The sequence below is a fragment of the Oryzias latipes genome, chromosome 24, assembly GCF_053564925.1.
Source record: "Oryzias latipes strain Hd-rR chromosome 24, Olatipes_Hd-rR_3.1".
In the NCBI taxonomy this organism is placed as follows: Eukaryota; Metazoa; Chordata; class Actinopteri; order Beloniformes; family Adrianichthyidae; genus Oryzias; species Oryzias latipes.
In genome coordinates this window covers 7475678-7491264 of record NC_136260.1, presented here as the reverse complement: position 1 = coordinate 7491264, position 15587 = coordinate 7475678, and the positions used below count along the sequence as shown (strand labels likewise).

General features: G+C 41.2%; 1 protein-coding gene across 1 annotated transcript; it reads left to right on the top strand.

The window, feature by feature from the left end:
* The first annotated feature begins 268 nt into the window (after positions 1-268).
* On the top strand, positions 269-7304 carry sprtn (SprT-like N-terminal domain). Its single transcript, XM_004083879.5, has 5 exons — positions 269-820; positions 1262-1361; positions 3971-4099; positions 4179-4449; positions 6051-7304. The coding sequence occupies exons 1-5, from the start codon at positions 501-503 to the stop codon at positions 6878-6880; spliced, it is 1650 nt and encodes a 549-aa protein (XP_004083927.1). The 5' UTR covers positions 269-500; the 3' UTR covers positions 6881-7304.
* The last annotated feature ends 8283 nt before the right edge of the window (positions 7305-15587 follow it).

Below are 15587 nucleotides of genomic sequence, written 5' to 3'. Positions count from 1 at the left end.
CATATTTGGGACCAAAACGCCTTTAATAACTCATTTTTTTAATTTGAAAAACAATCACGTACGGGACTTCGCGGAACTTGACAGCAGGTTAGACCAAAAGACAGAGTAAAATTGCATTGATGCAAAAACAATTTCCTTAAAAGCTACGCGGCTTTCAATTTCAATTAATAATATACTAAGAAAACACATACGTGCCTACGTTTAGATATTCAAAATACTTTGAACAAAAACTTTAATATGTTTTATTGTGAAAAAAATAAAATAAAACATTACCGGAAGGTTTGTGGAAGATGACAGGAAGTTGTTGGCTCCAGCTTCTTACTCTTTTTTATTAAATTGTTTCCGTTTTTATGTTTAAGCGTCCGTTTTGCGAAAAAATGATGACATAAATTCGTTTTTTTCTTTATGAGTTTACACTGCTAAATGTAGTACAACTGGCGCACTGATTGGTTTTTAGAAGTTCGGGTTAGCCAAAGCTAAATGGCAAAATAGCAGCAGTGATGGACGAGGACTTTCTGCTCGCCGTTCAGCTACAGGAGCAGTTTGACCATGAATATGAATCTTCACTGGTTTCATCTCTAAGTTTTAACGAAGGGGAGTTCGGAAACAACAGCAAAAAGCGGAAAGTGGAGCTTGCCGGTGGGGCCAGGGATAGAAAGCCAACTTCCGGCGTTGAGCGGCCGCTAAGCATCGTGGATGATTCCTGGGAGATGCTGGATCCCAGCCCTGATGTTAGAGCCATGTTTTTGGAGTTCAATGACATGTTCTTCTGGGGCAAACTCAGCGGAGTGGAGGTCAAGTGGAGTCCCAGGATGACCCTGTGAGTCTATTCTGACTTTGGACATTTGGTTTAAGCTGTTTCGGAGCCTAAACTGACCTCACCGATTTAGATCAAAACTAAAACACAATGGATTTTTAATGGAAACGTTGAAACAGGGAAATAAAAGCTTTAGAGAAAGCAAAAAATTTTTTTTTCTCAAATAAAGTGGACAGATTTTGAAGAAAAAGCTCAATAAGTCAAAGTCAGCTTTATTGTCAAGTATGCAGCATACATACAGATTAACAGCACAGATTAAATTACTTTCCTCTCGCCCCACAGTGCAAGCAGCTTATAAAATAATAAAATAAAATAGAATAAATGCAAATAGATACATAAATTTAAGGTTATATTGAAGATTTTGGGTGTAAGTAATGTCATTGGATCAGTGATGGCAATTATGTCTAAAAAAATGCTTCTACTCTCTTTGGTTTCCTCTTGCAGGTGTGCTGGCGTTTGCTCCTATGAAGGTCGAGGTGGACTGTGTTCCATCAGACTCAGTGAACCTCTGCTGAAGCTCAGACCCAGGAAAGACCTAGTGGAGGTGGATGGGATTTTACAATATGTTTTTACTAATAAATCAGTCATTTTTTAAAGATCCAAGTTAGAACAGTGCTTGTCGCAGAGAGCTGCTCCGAAGTTGCCTCTTTAGGGAGGCTTCCTGGCTGAACTGGCCTCTTTTGGTGTGGAGGACCAGCTCTTTTCCTCACTCCATCACCTCGTGGAGGAAACTCGCTGATGTTTTCCAGATCTTTTCCATCCGATCATGACTCATAGCTCATGATCTTTGGTGTAAAATTACCAGTAAACTGAGAGCTTTACCTTTTGGCACAGCTCAGCCAATCCCTGGCTAGAAATTCTGTTAATTAAAACCCTAATCAATGTCCCAGCATGCACTGGGAAGGACTTACTTTCATCAATGGGAACTAAATTCCTAGAAGAATCCTGCAATTGAGCTAAATTATTCAAAACTGTGATAATTCCATATTATTCAGATCCAGATTATTCCCATGAAGTCAACTGGATTGAACTGGAATATAAAAAACCATCAAATCTGTGGCGATGTCCAATTCCACCCGACAAAATGGCGTTCTATCTAGTGCACTAAATACGGAGAAAATTCAGTCACAACTTAAAAACTAGATAATAACTAGATCTGGTCTCCTCACTTCTGTTTAAATCACTGACATATTCACATTCTTTTCAAAACAAAAATCTTAATCTATTTTAGTTACAATGATTTATAAAGTACTGATGTTTATGTGTTACTTCCAACAAGAATAGACAGTATGGTTCTAATTTAGTGATCAAACATCTAAAACAGGTGTTTTTTAATGTAGTTTTGTATTTGAATTCATATTTAGTAAGTCAAGTGGGCAGCGCAATGTTTTTCTTGCTTTGTGTCCAAATGGTTTCTCAGTTCTTAAAGCTCACCTGAACCCAGATGTGAACTTGAAGACCCACTCTGATCATCTTTTGATCTATTCTAAAAATGTTCCCAGTGGTCTTTCAGTTATGATTATACAGTTTTCAAGCAAAATCTAACCTGTGTCATTTTCTAGGACACAGTTTCTGCAGAGCGGCGGGAGTTCATTAGAAATTCCCCTCAGAGTCGTGGGGCGGGTCTGTCGGTGCAGAGTTAGCCGGTCTCCCTTTTCCCGTCATAGATAACTGAGAGCTCTGCTGCTACTTTACATTCCCTCATAACCCCAACCTAACATTATGCAACCAAAATGGCGAGCAATATTGGAGCTGTACAGCTGTAAAGACGTGCATGGATCTATTTGCCTGACAGTGGATGAATCAGAATGGAACGGAGCAGGGAACTTGTGACCTGCCGGTTGTTGCTTCTACGTCAAGCTTTATCCCCACAGCGTTTTGTTCTTCTGCTCTTGATTGACAACAAATTGAATAAAGAAATACTCAGAAATGCGATTTTAAGCTTAATTTAATTAATAAATGTCCTCCATTATCATAAAAATGCTAAACCAAAAACACAATTTTCCCTATAGTGGGTCTTATAAACGTCAGGTCCTCTGAAAAGGATGGTTGTACTGCAGTTGCTATTGAAATATGTTCAAGTGACGTTAAAGACAATGGACGTCCCGGGAAAAAACAAAAAGATAAAAAGCTTAAACACAATCGTAAAGAAAGTCACAGAAAGTCTGGAACGTTCTAGAGAAGGAAATGAAAGGACTCTTGTAGTGTGTGTGACGGGCCGGCAGGGGGAAATGGAGCATTTTAGCAACCATTGACTGTACATGGGAACTGGACTAAGTGGCCCCTCCCCCTGGCGTTCCAGGCAGGAAGTACCTGCTGGCTCCAAGGAGACAAAATCCCAGTCATTCCATTGGTCAGAATAACCTTTCATGATAGGATTCCTTTTTTAACATTATCTTCATAACCCCTTTTTTCTGTTTTTTAGTGCAAATAATTACAATTATAAACTGGTGCCAAAATAAAATGGTCATGTGTCGTACGTTTGAAACATTTGATTGACAGGTTTTGTGTAGCCGGCTTTCAAGCAGTAGGGGTGTGGAGCTTCAGCAACCTCACTCCTGATTGGCCAGAGCAACTGCCATGGAGACGTCAACTCAGACCAACTTGAACCAATCACTGCTTACTGATGTCGTCTGGCTCCAACATGGCGGCGCAAAAATATGGCGACTGAATTGACTCCATTTGGTTGGAGCTGGAAGTAAACCATGAGTGACGTCACACTCAGTCAGTCCAGTTCTGAAAAGTATATATACACAATATTACAAAAGGAGGAATAAAAACGTAAATACAGAGTTTTTTTGTGCAACAGACTAACATTTGGCTGAAAATTAAAAGTATTTAGCCACGGCAAAACCATCAACCACTAAAAAACTGTTTGGTTTGTGGATGAAAAGGAAAAATGATGTTTCTGTGGTTTGAGAAAAGACTCCACTCTGGACCCTGTTATCGAATTTTTTAACCAGGCTAAAAAACCTTTTCTGTGCAAACAAAAGCTTTAACCCAGTTAATTATTTTCTTTTAATTCGAAAACCATTCTTTGTGCATATTTGAACTCAAGATCCAAAAGCTGATTTTTTTTATTCAGATTAGTTACTTGCTGCACTGAGCTGACCCTGTTTGCTGTGTTTGCACTAAAGATGCTTGTTTCTGCAGACTCTCCTCCATGAAATGATTCACGCCCTCCTGTTTGTGACCCAAAACAACCGAGACCGAGACGGCCACGGGCCAGAGTTCTGTAAACACATGAATCGTATCAACCAGGCCAGTGGGACCAAGATTACGGTGAGTTTTCCAGCACTTTCAATAGGCTCTGAATGCTCTCTAGAGAATGTTAGGAAATGTCTGCTCTGCTCCCCTTCAGGTCTACCACAGCTTCCACGACGAGGTCGACGTGTACCGGCAGCACTGGTGGCGATGTGACGGACCGTGTCAGAACCGCAGGCCCTACTTCGGCTACGTAAAGAGAGCCATGAACCGAGCTCCTTCCTCCCTGGACCCTTGGTGGGAGGATCACCGGAGGACGTGTGGGGGGACGTACACCAAAATCAAAGAACCCGATGGCTATGGCAAAAAGGGCAAGAAGGACGGGAAGAAGTCTTTAGGAACTAGTAAAACCTCAAACACGGCTAAAGGTAAAGAAACGTGTTTTAACGTATTAAACAGAAGCAGCTTTCTCCTGTTGTTTAGACCTTTATCACTGGAGCTGTCGCCGGTGACTCCTAAATAACAAACGCTCCATGAGATACCGGAACCGTTTGACCGGTTAAGCAATCAACTGGAGTCAGCGGATTCTTGCAGCTTTTCCTATCGTAAAGTGTTGCATTGCAGCACAAAGCCTCATCCTCAAGCCTGACTCAATCAGAGGGAATTATGTTTACTACGTCAACAGAAGTTTGAAGAGCGTGTTTTATCTTCTGTCACCGACAACAGCTCTGGTATGAACCCTTCAAAGACCCACTCTGATGAAAATTGTGGGCTTTTTTTTGTGGGCGGCCGTGGTGCAGCGGTAGGGCGGTCAACCCATGATCGTAAGATTGCAGGCCTTGAACACCCATGTGTCGAAGCGTCCTTGGGCAAGACACTAAATCCCACCATGCCTCTGGTGGGAGGTTGGCGCCAGTGTTCAGCAGCGGAGCCACTATCAGTGTGTGAATGTGTGTGTGACTGTAAAGCGCTTTGGGCCTTCGAAAGAGGATAGAAAGCGCTATAAGTATACGCCATTGACCATGTTTTTAACATAAAAAGCTACCTGCTCTGCTCCATTCTGATGCATCCACTGTCAGACAAATAGATCCATGGACGTCTTTGTTTTGATCATCCGAACTGGAATCTGAATCCAAACTGTACGTCTGCATAGCTCTGATATTGCTCGCCATTTTTGTTGCACCGCTAATGTTAGGTTGGGATTGTGAGAGGCTGTAAGCTAGCAGTTGAGCATGTGATGGGAACTAGGGACAGGTTTACTGCTGCTGCTCTGGAGAAATTGTCCTAGAAAACAACACCCTTATTTTGATTTTGGCTAAAAAACTGCATAATTATTATCAAAAGACCACTTTTAGAATAGATCAAACGATAATCAGAGTGGGAATCTAAGCTGTGCAATGTGGATTTTCAAAGATTTTCAAAAAAAATTTCCCTCCATCTTCAGAATCCGCTGAATCCCTTTGTGTGTCACGAGGTTGCTGGAGCCTACTCTGCTACAGTCGGGCAAAGGCAGGGAACACCCTGAGCCGGTCACCGGTCTGTCGCAGGGCCGCACAGTCACACCTAGGGACAATGTAGTCACTAATGAAGCTATTGAGCCTGTTTTTGGATTGTAGAGAAAGCCGGAGTGTCCAGAGAAAACCCATGCATGCACAGAGAGAACATGCAAACTCCACACAGAAAGGAAGCAGCTGGGATTCAAACCAGGGCCTTTCTGCTGTGAGGCGACAGCGCCACAGTGCAAGCTTTAAAATGTCCATTCAAAAAGAAAAATTGTTTCTGCATTTATTTAGATTTTAAGCAAACAAAGGTGGAGGTTTTACTTCATTTAAGTTCATTTTTTCATTTAAATACTTAAAAAAACATTTTCTTAGTTTAGAAAAAATCTAGAATTTGTTTTCAGATGAACTTGGGTTTTTCCCGTTTTTTTGCCTGACTTTACATCTCGTAAAAAAGCGAGGCACGAAGTCTGACCTGAATTTATAGTAGCTTCTTTGTAAACCTTAACGCTCTCTGCTTTCTTTCTCAGGTTCGGGATCGCAGGATATCAGGAACATCATCCCGTTTAGTGGAAAAGGCATCCTCTTAGGAGGGAATTCTCAAAATTCCCCATCTTCCTCTGCGCCTCCCAATGCAGCAACAGCTTTTACGAAAACACCTTTATCAATTCCTGTCTCCTCCCCTCAAAAATTACTGACCCCTACATCTCCAGTCAACACTCTCGGCTCTCCGAAAACCCAGAGACCCTTCATCAATTCCTCCGGGAAAAATCCCCCTGTGAGGTCTGTCGGGAACACCAAAGCTTTCATCAACATTAACGGCTCACCGGTGAAAATCCCTAAAGTCAGGATCAGCAGTGGTGACCAAGGGGCTGATGGAAAGAAACAGAAGTCCATACAGGAACTTTTCAAGAACTCAACCCTCCGGAATTCTGATAGTCAGAGCGCTAAACCCGAAAATAAAGCAACAGACAGGCTGTCAACTTCTTCCAGCATCACTGAAAAGCCCAAAAACCGAGGCGTCTCTGAAGGCACCAGGTCTCTACCCGACAGTATCCGAGCATCAGGAGCTGCAGGTGGAAGCCAAACTACCAGGAAGAGGTCGCGGGACGACCAAAGCGGCTCAGCCGGCATCTTCGATTTTTTCCAAAAGATTTCAGCAGCTTCGGCTGTGCCGGTCAGGACAACACTACCCGCTGCTTCAAACTGTGCCTCACCTTTGACCTGCCCATCTCAGACCTCTGAGAGACCAGGCAGCAGCTCCGCCTCATCCTCCATCTTGATGGTCAGCTGTCCAGTGTGCCAAGCCAAAGTGCAGGAGCCAAAGATCAACCAGCATCTGGATTCCTGCCTCTCCTAAAGGAATTTGGGGAGTTTGAACCTTTATTGGGCAATTTTACATCTTTGATAGTTTGTTAAATCTCTTGTGTGGAAAACTGGTTGGTGTTTTAACTAACATTCGTTGCAAAGTTACTGAATTTAGGAGAATTCTCAGGAAAAAAGCTCTGCTTGTACAGATAACTCAGTAAAAGTAAAAGTTTTCTTTCATGTTTTGACCAAATTACTATCAGGGAAGTAGTAAATTTATGACATACACTTTTAAAAAAATGTTATGTGTGCTTTAGCTAAAGTTAAATAGTAGGATAACATTGCCTTTCATACGGACCTTTTTTAATTGATTTTAGAAACTTCCTTTTCAATTTGTGGGGCCTTTTCTGAGCTTGAAAGTAAATTACATTAATACTGAGTTCTTTCTGTCCAATAAAACAGTTTTAATACTCTGACTATTTGAGTTATGACTTACAGTTACTTTTTTAAAGACTAAAAAGCACTTTGATATCAAAGTTTGGTTTGCTTTGCTTTCACACTGCACTCTTGAGAGCAGATCAAGCTGCCTGGACAACAGCTGCTTGTTGAAAGGCGGCCAAAACAGACAGGAGGAAGACAATAGATATGATTTGATGATCATTCATTTAGCAGTTTAGTTTCTTGCATAACCATACATAGATTTGATCCACACATTTCAGAGACCCCCCTCTCATTGGCATGACCCTTAAAACCCCATTGGATATAACTAGGTCCATGTTTTCTGCCCTGTAATTCATCATTCCACTGGGGACAGTAGAAGTTTAGCTATTTTTCAAAACTTTATAGGGAGAATAATTCATCTGTTGTTCATTTTTTACAAGACTACTTGCTGTATTACCAGAATGTAAAAGTGTTGATAATTGGTTATAATCCAGTTACACCATGTTAGGAAATGTCTGCTCTGCTCCCCATCAGATCTACCACAGCTTCCATAGGTCGACGTGTACCGGCAGCACTGGTGGTGATGCGACGGACCGTGTCAGAACCGCAGGCCCTACTTCGGCCTGTGTGGATCAAATTTGAGACAGTGGGTAAATAAGGGATCATTTCCCTGATAGTTGGTCAGTATTGGTCCGAGTCAGTGTTTCTATAGCAAACACTCTCACTAATCAGGAGAGAGCTTGTTCAAAGTTCATCTTTAACTTGAAAAAATACAAAAAACTTCTCGACTGGTCCTGTCATTTTCATCATTGAGCCTCCGCCCCTCCCCCTGTTCCTCAAAGCCCCCCTGTTCTAAGTAAAACATCACGTCATTGAAGGCAGCTGTTCCCACTAGTTAATTTTTCTTTCCTGACCTGCTCTTCAACTGACTCACTATAGGACGTTTAAACCACACACAACACCCCCCGGTTTCCTCTCAGACCTATTGTCTTTCTCTGACGGTGATGCAGTCCAGATGGGCTTCACGCTCTGTGCAGAGCTGCAGTGTCAGCTGCTGCAGCTGCAGCTAAATGACACCAGCACACACTCAGGGTCACATCTCGAGCAGGACAAGCACATTTTCTCTGCAGTCACATGTTCCGAGTCTTTGTAATTCAAAGTCTATTCTTTTATGACATTGTGGGATCTTATCTAGCACACAATCCCATTTCCAAAAACCAAATAAGCAAAATAAAACAACATTTCCAGACATTTTTTTTAGTTAAAAGGTATGAGATTGAAGTTTTCCGCTACATTCACACCGGCCTCTACAACATGTGGTCAAGCATTGAAAAATTGCTGAACAATCTATGTAATACGCAGAATTGCGTGTTTTCAGGCTCTACGTACAAAACGTGTAACTAATGCACGCGTATTGAAAGTTACATCAGTTGAACTTTGACTAATCAGAGACTCAGATTTGCCCAAAGATGCCCCCTTTGATTAACAGAAATACCAACCGTCTAAAATTTGAATACAAGGGAGAAATTAATAATTGCCGTTTGTGCCTTGCCGGAATTCTATGACACCAAGTATTTCATATTTTTTGTAATAGAGCTCATTCTTTCATCAGTCATCTTCTTCCATTTGTCCCTTTCGGGGTCACGGGGTTGCTGGAGTCTATCCCAGCCACTTATGGGTGAAGGCAGGGAACACCCTGGACAGGTCGCCAGTCTGTCGCAGGGTCACAATCACACACCCATTCACACTCACATCTATGGACAAGTTAGAGTTGCCAATTAATTAAGTTTTTGGACGGTGAGAACCCACGCATGCACAGGGAGAACATGCAAACTCCACACAGAAAGGTCCCCCGTCGATGTTCTATTTCAGGTCCCCCAGCCAGGACTTGAACTGGGGGCCTTCTTGCTGTGAGGCACGAGCGCTAACCACTGCTCCACCGTGCAGCCTGCAATAGACCTTTTTCGCAAAAACCGGAAGTACGTCATCAACGTGTAAACCTAGTTCCGGTTTGTGCTTCGCTGGCGGAGGAATGGCAGAGCCTAGAGTGTTTTCGAAGAGCCTGAGTTGTGTTCCGAAGTTCACCAGCACCGATGTGATGAAGAGTGTGAAGATGCAATCGTCCACTAAAGGAAACAAATTGGACATGGGATATAAATTCGTCCACGAAGAGTTTATCCACCATTACCAAGGTAAGCTTCAGCTAGCTTTAGCCATAGCCGCATCACCGGTAACTCTGTGTGTTTACGTCAACTGTAAATCCTGGTGTTATTAATTTGTAATATAAGGCATCGCAGTGAATATGTTGTGTGTATGTTTAAGTGAAAAGGCATGAGATTAAAATAACACCCAAAAATTTGGTGAAGCTGTAAATAAGAAATGTTAAGTTGCCCGTATGCGTGTTCATTTTGCTGCGGTTGCGGCACTTTCTTCACTTACTAGTATTATTTTTCTGAAAGTATGGTGAGCAGAAGTCCTCTTTTCCTGGACATGTCCTCTCTTTTGATACTTATATAATAAAATAACATTGAACATAGATGAAATGTAATTATATTTGCTTCATGTATGCAGCTCTGAACACCAATTACTCTCGATGAAATATCTCACAAACTCACTTCACTCCTCTTTTTTACAAACTCAAATCTGGTCACCCTATTGACAGTTATAGTTTCATGTCATTCTGAACATTGATGTAGCAACATAAGTATGTCCTAATTTTAACCTATATAATTTATTGTGTCTAGATATCACTGGACGCAGAAAGTGCCAACCTGAAAGCTTTCGTCTGCAGTTGTGTGGCTGCTAAAGGATTTTGCAATCACATAGTTGCCATCCTGTTCCAGACCGCACATTATTCACAGCTGGGTCTGCAGGCTGCTCCACCCCCCCTGGCCTGCACGAGTGGCTTGCAAAGATGGCACAGGTGGGTTTGTGATCATATTGTCATTATTTTTTAAGAACGTATGTGTATCCATAACAACTCTAAATTATTATAAAAACACCCCAAGTAGTTACTACAGACTTTAATTGCTTTCTGCCTTTTACTTATAAGGGAATCCATCCTGAACCGGTTAGTGAGCTGATGGTGCAAAAACCCAAAACAGTTGGCAGGGACGGTCAGAGGTCCACACTGTACAAGGCATACAGGTGATTAACTTTTTGTTGCTTTGTGAGCAAGTTAAGTTTTTTTTTTTTTAATCTTATGACTAACCAAATTATGGTTACAGCAGATATAATGAATTAAATTGAAATGTAGTTATGCACTTATGTCTAACTTTTGTGTGTTGTGTTTCTCTTGTGTAGGACCACAGCCAGATCCATATGATGGCATCTGGAAGCAGATTATGCCAGGTGCAGCCCCAACCTCTCATGGCTGGGTTGGATGGGTTTCTGAGATGGAATGAAAGAGAACTTGGATATATATTGTGGCAAATGCATGAATGCATACCTTAAATTACACTTATCTTGTCTTTAACAATCAGTTCAGCCTTCTGTCTTACTGTTGATCTGTAATGTTATTTTTTATTGTAAATGTTTGATGTTATTTGCATACCAAAAAATTAAATGAGGCACAATTTTGACCAAAATTGTTTTATTTGTTCATCTAATTTTTTTGTGTAGTCAGTCACATTTCAACAGAAAAATATTACGAATATAACAATTATATTTAGATTTTAAGAATATGTGGAAACACTAAATTTTTCCATACTATTTGCACATTATACATTATTTACATACCAAACATTAATTCACTCTTCAAAACAAAAAAGTCCATGATAATTTGCCAAAACACGGCGGTTAAGCCAGATCTGATTCACACTGCCCATCAGTGTGAGCGGCACAGAGAGTTCCTGATGTGAAAGGACTTTATCCTACTGATCACTCTTTCCACCATAATTCTGAGGCGGGTGATGGCTGCGGTTTGTTCTGTTTCCTCCTTGCTGAATTGAGCTGAAAGCTTAAAAGGTGGAATGATGATCTTAGATCCAATGTCAGTTAGGAGGTCTTGAACGAGGAACTTTTGTCCGCCATGACATCGTCTCCTGGCTCCAGCAAAGGAACTTGGCTTCTAAGTCATGGATGTAATCCAAAGCCTCATCCAGAGCACCTGTGAAGATAAAGAAATTAAAAATCAGTCTTAATATATTAATGCTACCTTTCAACACAACACAGTAATCATGTTTTGAAAAGTATGTTAAGTATTTAATTACAAATACATTTCATTTATTTTTGTTAAGGAAATTACAAAATGACAAAATACTCAATATTAATTAAATACATGTAATTAAAATAGGTGAGAGCATGAACATCTTTTATTATAAATATTAATTTGTTCAGGTAGAAATGCATTTATCCAATAACGGTACACATAGTTGACTAACGTTAACCAAACACATTATGAACAACCTTACCTGCAGGTGGGTGTGTCACGTAGTCGTGATCCATCTTTACTGTCTTAGCGTAGCCACCATGTCGCTAGTATCTTCACAGCTTAGCTGCATAGCCTGACGTTTGAGGTTCTGTCATATACTGACTCCCTTCTCAAAGGATCAGTAAAGTTGTTCCAAGGGAAAATACTCGGGGCAACACCACTCTTCAGGCGACGAACGACGCAGCCGCACCACAATCCCGGAGCGAAGTTAGTAAGTGCCGGCAGCAGAGGTTGCTACCTGTGTTTACATTAAAACTATGCCCTTCATCTCTTCGGATCGCCTATATCCATTTGGGTTTCAGGTTTGGATCCACAGGAAAATAATGAAATGAAAGGTAAGGCTGTTTTTGGTTGGAAGACGAACAGCCTGGAACGCAACAGAGACTGCAACTCTTCGACTCTGCCATTCTTCATATCTGCTGCTACGCTAACAGGAAGTTGTTTTACACGTCATTGACGTATTTCCGGTCGAAAAATGCGGAAGTGTGAAAAAGGTCTATAGACCTACGAAAGAAAAATCCTAGATCAAGAATCACAAGATTTAGACTTCTTTGACCTTTAGTACCAAGCCTCTTCCAACTGTAAGTGGCGCACATGCTGTAGAAAACAGTAGAAAAAGGGAAAGAAGAACAAGAAGCCCCTCCCTGCTTGTCCAGTGTGAACCCATAAGCTAAACATACAAGTTTAGCTCGTTTTAAAACGCGTTTCAAATGCCCGGTGTGAACGTAGCTTCAGAAATGTTAGTTCATATCTCAATTTTAAAACAGAATTGTTCAGGGCTTTTTCTGGAAAAAAAACAACAACAAAAAATGTATTTGGTCATTTCAAATAAAATGTATGCACAGAGTAGTTGTGGAAGGTCCTTGAGGTGTTTTTGTTCTTTGATGGCACCTCTTTGGGCTTCACCCTATATTCTGTTGCTCTAATAGAAGATTGTTGCTCTTTAGAAGATTTTTCAAGACTTGAAAAGTGAAATTTAATCCAGTAAATTTCAGGAAATGTGGTTTCATCTGTGTGTGTTTGCATGTGGTGCGGTGTATAGAAAGGACATTTGTGGTGGCTCTTTGTTGGTTTCAAGGCTCTTGTTGTGTCATTGTTTTAAATGATGCTGCAAACTGTGTGTACGGCACGTGTGTGTAGGAGGGGTAAAGTCTACCATCTGTCTTTTGTACTCAGACTATTGTCTATTGAAGACGCACTTCTGTCATGGCCTCAGGTTTATATTATTTATAATTGTATGCTTTTTTTTAATTTCAAAAAGGTTCATGCTTAAAATTAGAATCAGTACATATTACAAATACAAGTGTGTTCTAATATGGGGGACATTTTGAAATCTGATTTATTTAGAATTCTCCTAAAATTAATAACTTGTTAGTTTTTTAAACTTTAAATAAAGTTTAAAAAATACAAAGCATAAAAAACCGATAGTTTCCCACAGTTTGAACAGTTTAATGTTTGCTGGGAACGCCCAGCTGTTACTGTGTTAAACGGCCGGGAAGGAGATTTTACTACTCAACACAAATCACTCCTTTTTTTTGTGAAAAACCAACAAAATAACAGAGAACGTGGAATCTCGGAAATTTCAAAGTAAAAGCCTTCCGTTTTTTATTATATCAATTATCAGTTTTGACCTCAGTAAATTAAAAGGAACGTTTGATTTATTTTTCAAGCTCAAGAAATTGTTTCATTTAATAGATCTAAAATTAACTTAACTCACTATTAAATCTTTTAATTTTTTTGTCGATCCATGTTTTGCCCTGTGTTGATAGCTTCCCATTTACATTTCTTTCTGCCTTGTACTTTACATTTAAAATAAGATAAATATAAAACATGAATAAAAACAAAAATACTCTCTTTTTAGAAGTGAACAATTTTAACCTATGATGATTGCTTCTGATCAATACGCAGAAGCTGGCTGGGATGAGTTGAATTGGACTTGAGTATCTTTCAGGTAAAATTTACTTTTACTTGTGCAAATTTGAGATTTTAAAGTTACTGATTCTACTCAGATTTCCAGATTTTTTTTTTTTTGTACATCAGGGATAACTTTATGGTTAACAAATACTATAGACAATTAAATTTTTACTTTTATTCCATTTTTATTTTATTATTTGGAAATATACAGAAAAAGTCTTCTTCTTTCTCTTTTGGCTTTTCCCATCAGGGGTCGCCACAGCGAATCATCCTTTTCCACCTCACTCTATCATGGACATCTTCTACCCTAACATTAGCCAACTTCATGTCCTCTGTTAAGACATCCATGTATCTCCTCTTTGGCCGTCCTCTTGCCCTCCTGCCAGGCAGCTCCATCTCCAACATCCTTCTACCAATATATCCACTATCCCTCCTCTGAACATGTCCAAACCATCTCAGTCTGGCTTCTCTGACTTTGTCGCTAACACAGGCAACATGAGCCGTCCCTCTGATGTACTCGTTCCTTATCCTGTCTAACCTGGTCACTCCTAAGGAGAACCTCAACATCTTCATCTCCGCTACCTCCATCTCAGCCTCTTGTCTCTGTCTCACTGCTACCGTCTCTAACCCATAGAGCAGAGCTGGTCTCACCACTGTCTTGTACACCTTTCCTTTGAGTCTTGCTGACACTCTTCTGTCACACAACACTCCTGACACTTTCCTCCAACCGCTCCAACCTGCCTGCACTCGCCTCTTCACCTCTTTTCCACAATCCCCATGACACTGAACTGTTGACCCCAAGTACTTAAACTCCTGCACCTTCTTCACCTCAGCCCCCTGTAACCTAACGCTTCTACCTTGATCCCTCTCGTTCAGACACATGTATTCTGTCTTACTACGACTGACCTTCATGCCTCTTCTTTCCAGAGCAAACCTCCACCTCTCTAGCTGTTCCTCCAGCTGCTCTCTACTCTCACTGCAAATTACAATGTCATCCGCAAACATCATTGTCCAGGGAGATTCCTGTCTTACCTCATCTGTCAGCCTGTCCATCAGCATAGCAAACAAAAAAGGACTCAAAGCTGATCCTTGGTGTAGTCCCACCTCCACCTTGAACTCCTCTGTCTGACCTACAGCACATCTCACCACCGTCATACTTCTCTCATACATGTCCTGAACTACTCTGACATACTTCTCTGCCACTCCAGACGACCTCATACAGTACCACAGCTCCTCCCTCGGCACCCTGTCATACGCCTTCTCTAAATCTACGAACACACAATGCAGCTCCTTCTGACCATCTCTGTACTTTTCCATCAACATTCTCAAAGCAAAAATGGCATCAGTGGTGCTCTTACGGGGCATGAAACCATACTGCTGCTCACAGATCTCCACCTTCTTCCTAAGCCTGGCTTCCACTACTCTTTCCCACAGCTTCATTGTGTGGCTCATCAACTTTATTCCTCTATAGTTGCTGCAGTTCTGCGTGTCACCCTTGTTCTTAAAGATCGGAACCAGAACGCTTCTCCTCCATTCCTCAGGCATCTTCTCACTCTCTAAAATCCTATTGAACAACCTTGTTAGAAATTCCACTGCTGCCTCTCCTAAGCACTTCCATACCTCCACAGGAACGTCATCAGGACCAACGGCCTTTCCGCTCTTCATCCTTTTCAGAGCCTTCCTAACCTCATCCTTTCCAATCTCTGCTACTTCCTGCTCCACAACAACCACATCTTCCTCCCTTCTTTCCCTGTCATTTTCCACGTTCATCAGCTCCTCAAAATACTCCTTCCATCTTTTCTGTACACTCTCCTGGGTTGTTAGCACCTTTCCATCTCTGTCCTTAATCACCCTTATCTGTTGCACGTCCTTCCCATCTCTGTCTCTCTGTCTGGCTAGCCTGTACAAGTCCTTCTCTCCTTCCTTTGTGTCTAACCTGTCATATAGCTCATCGTAAGCTTTCTGTTTGGCC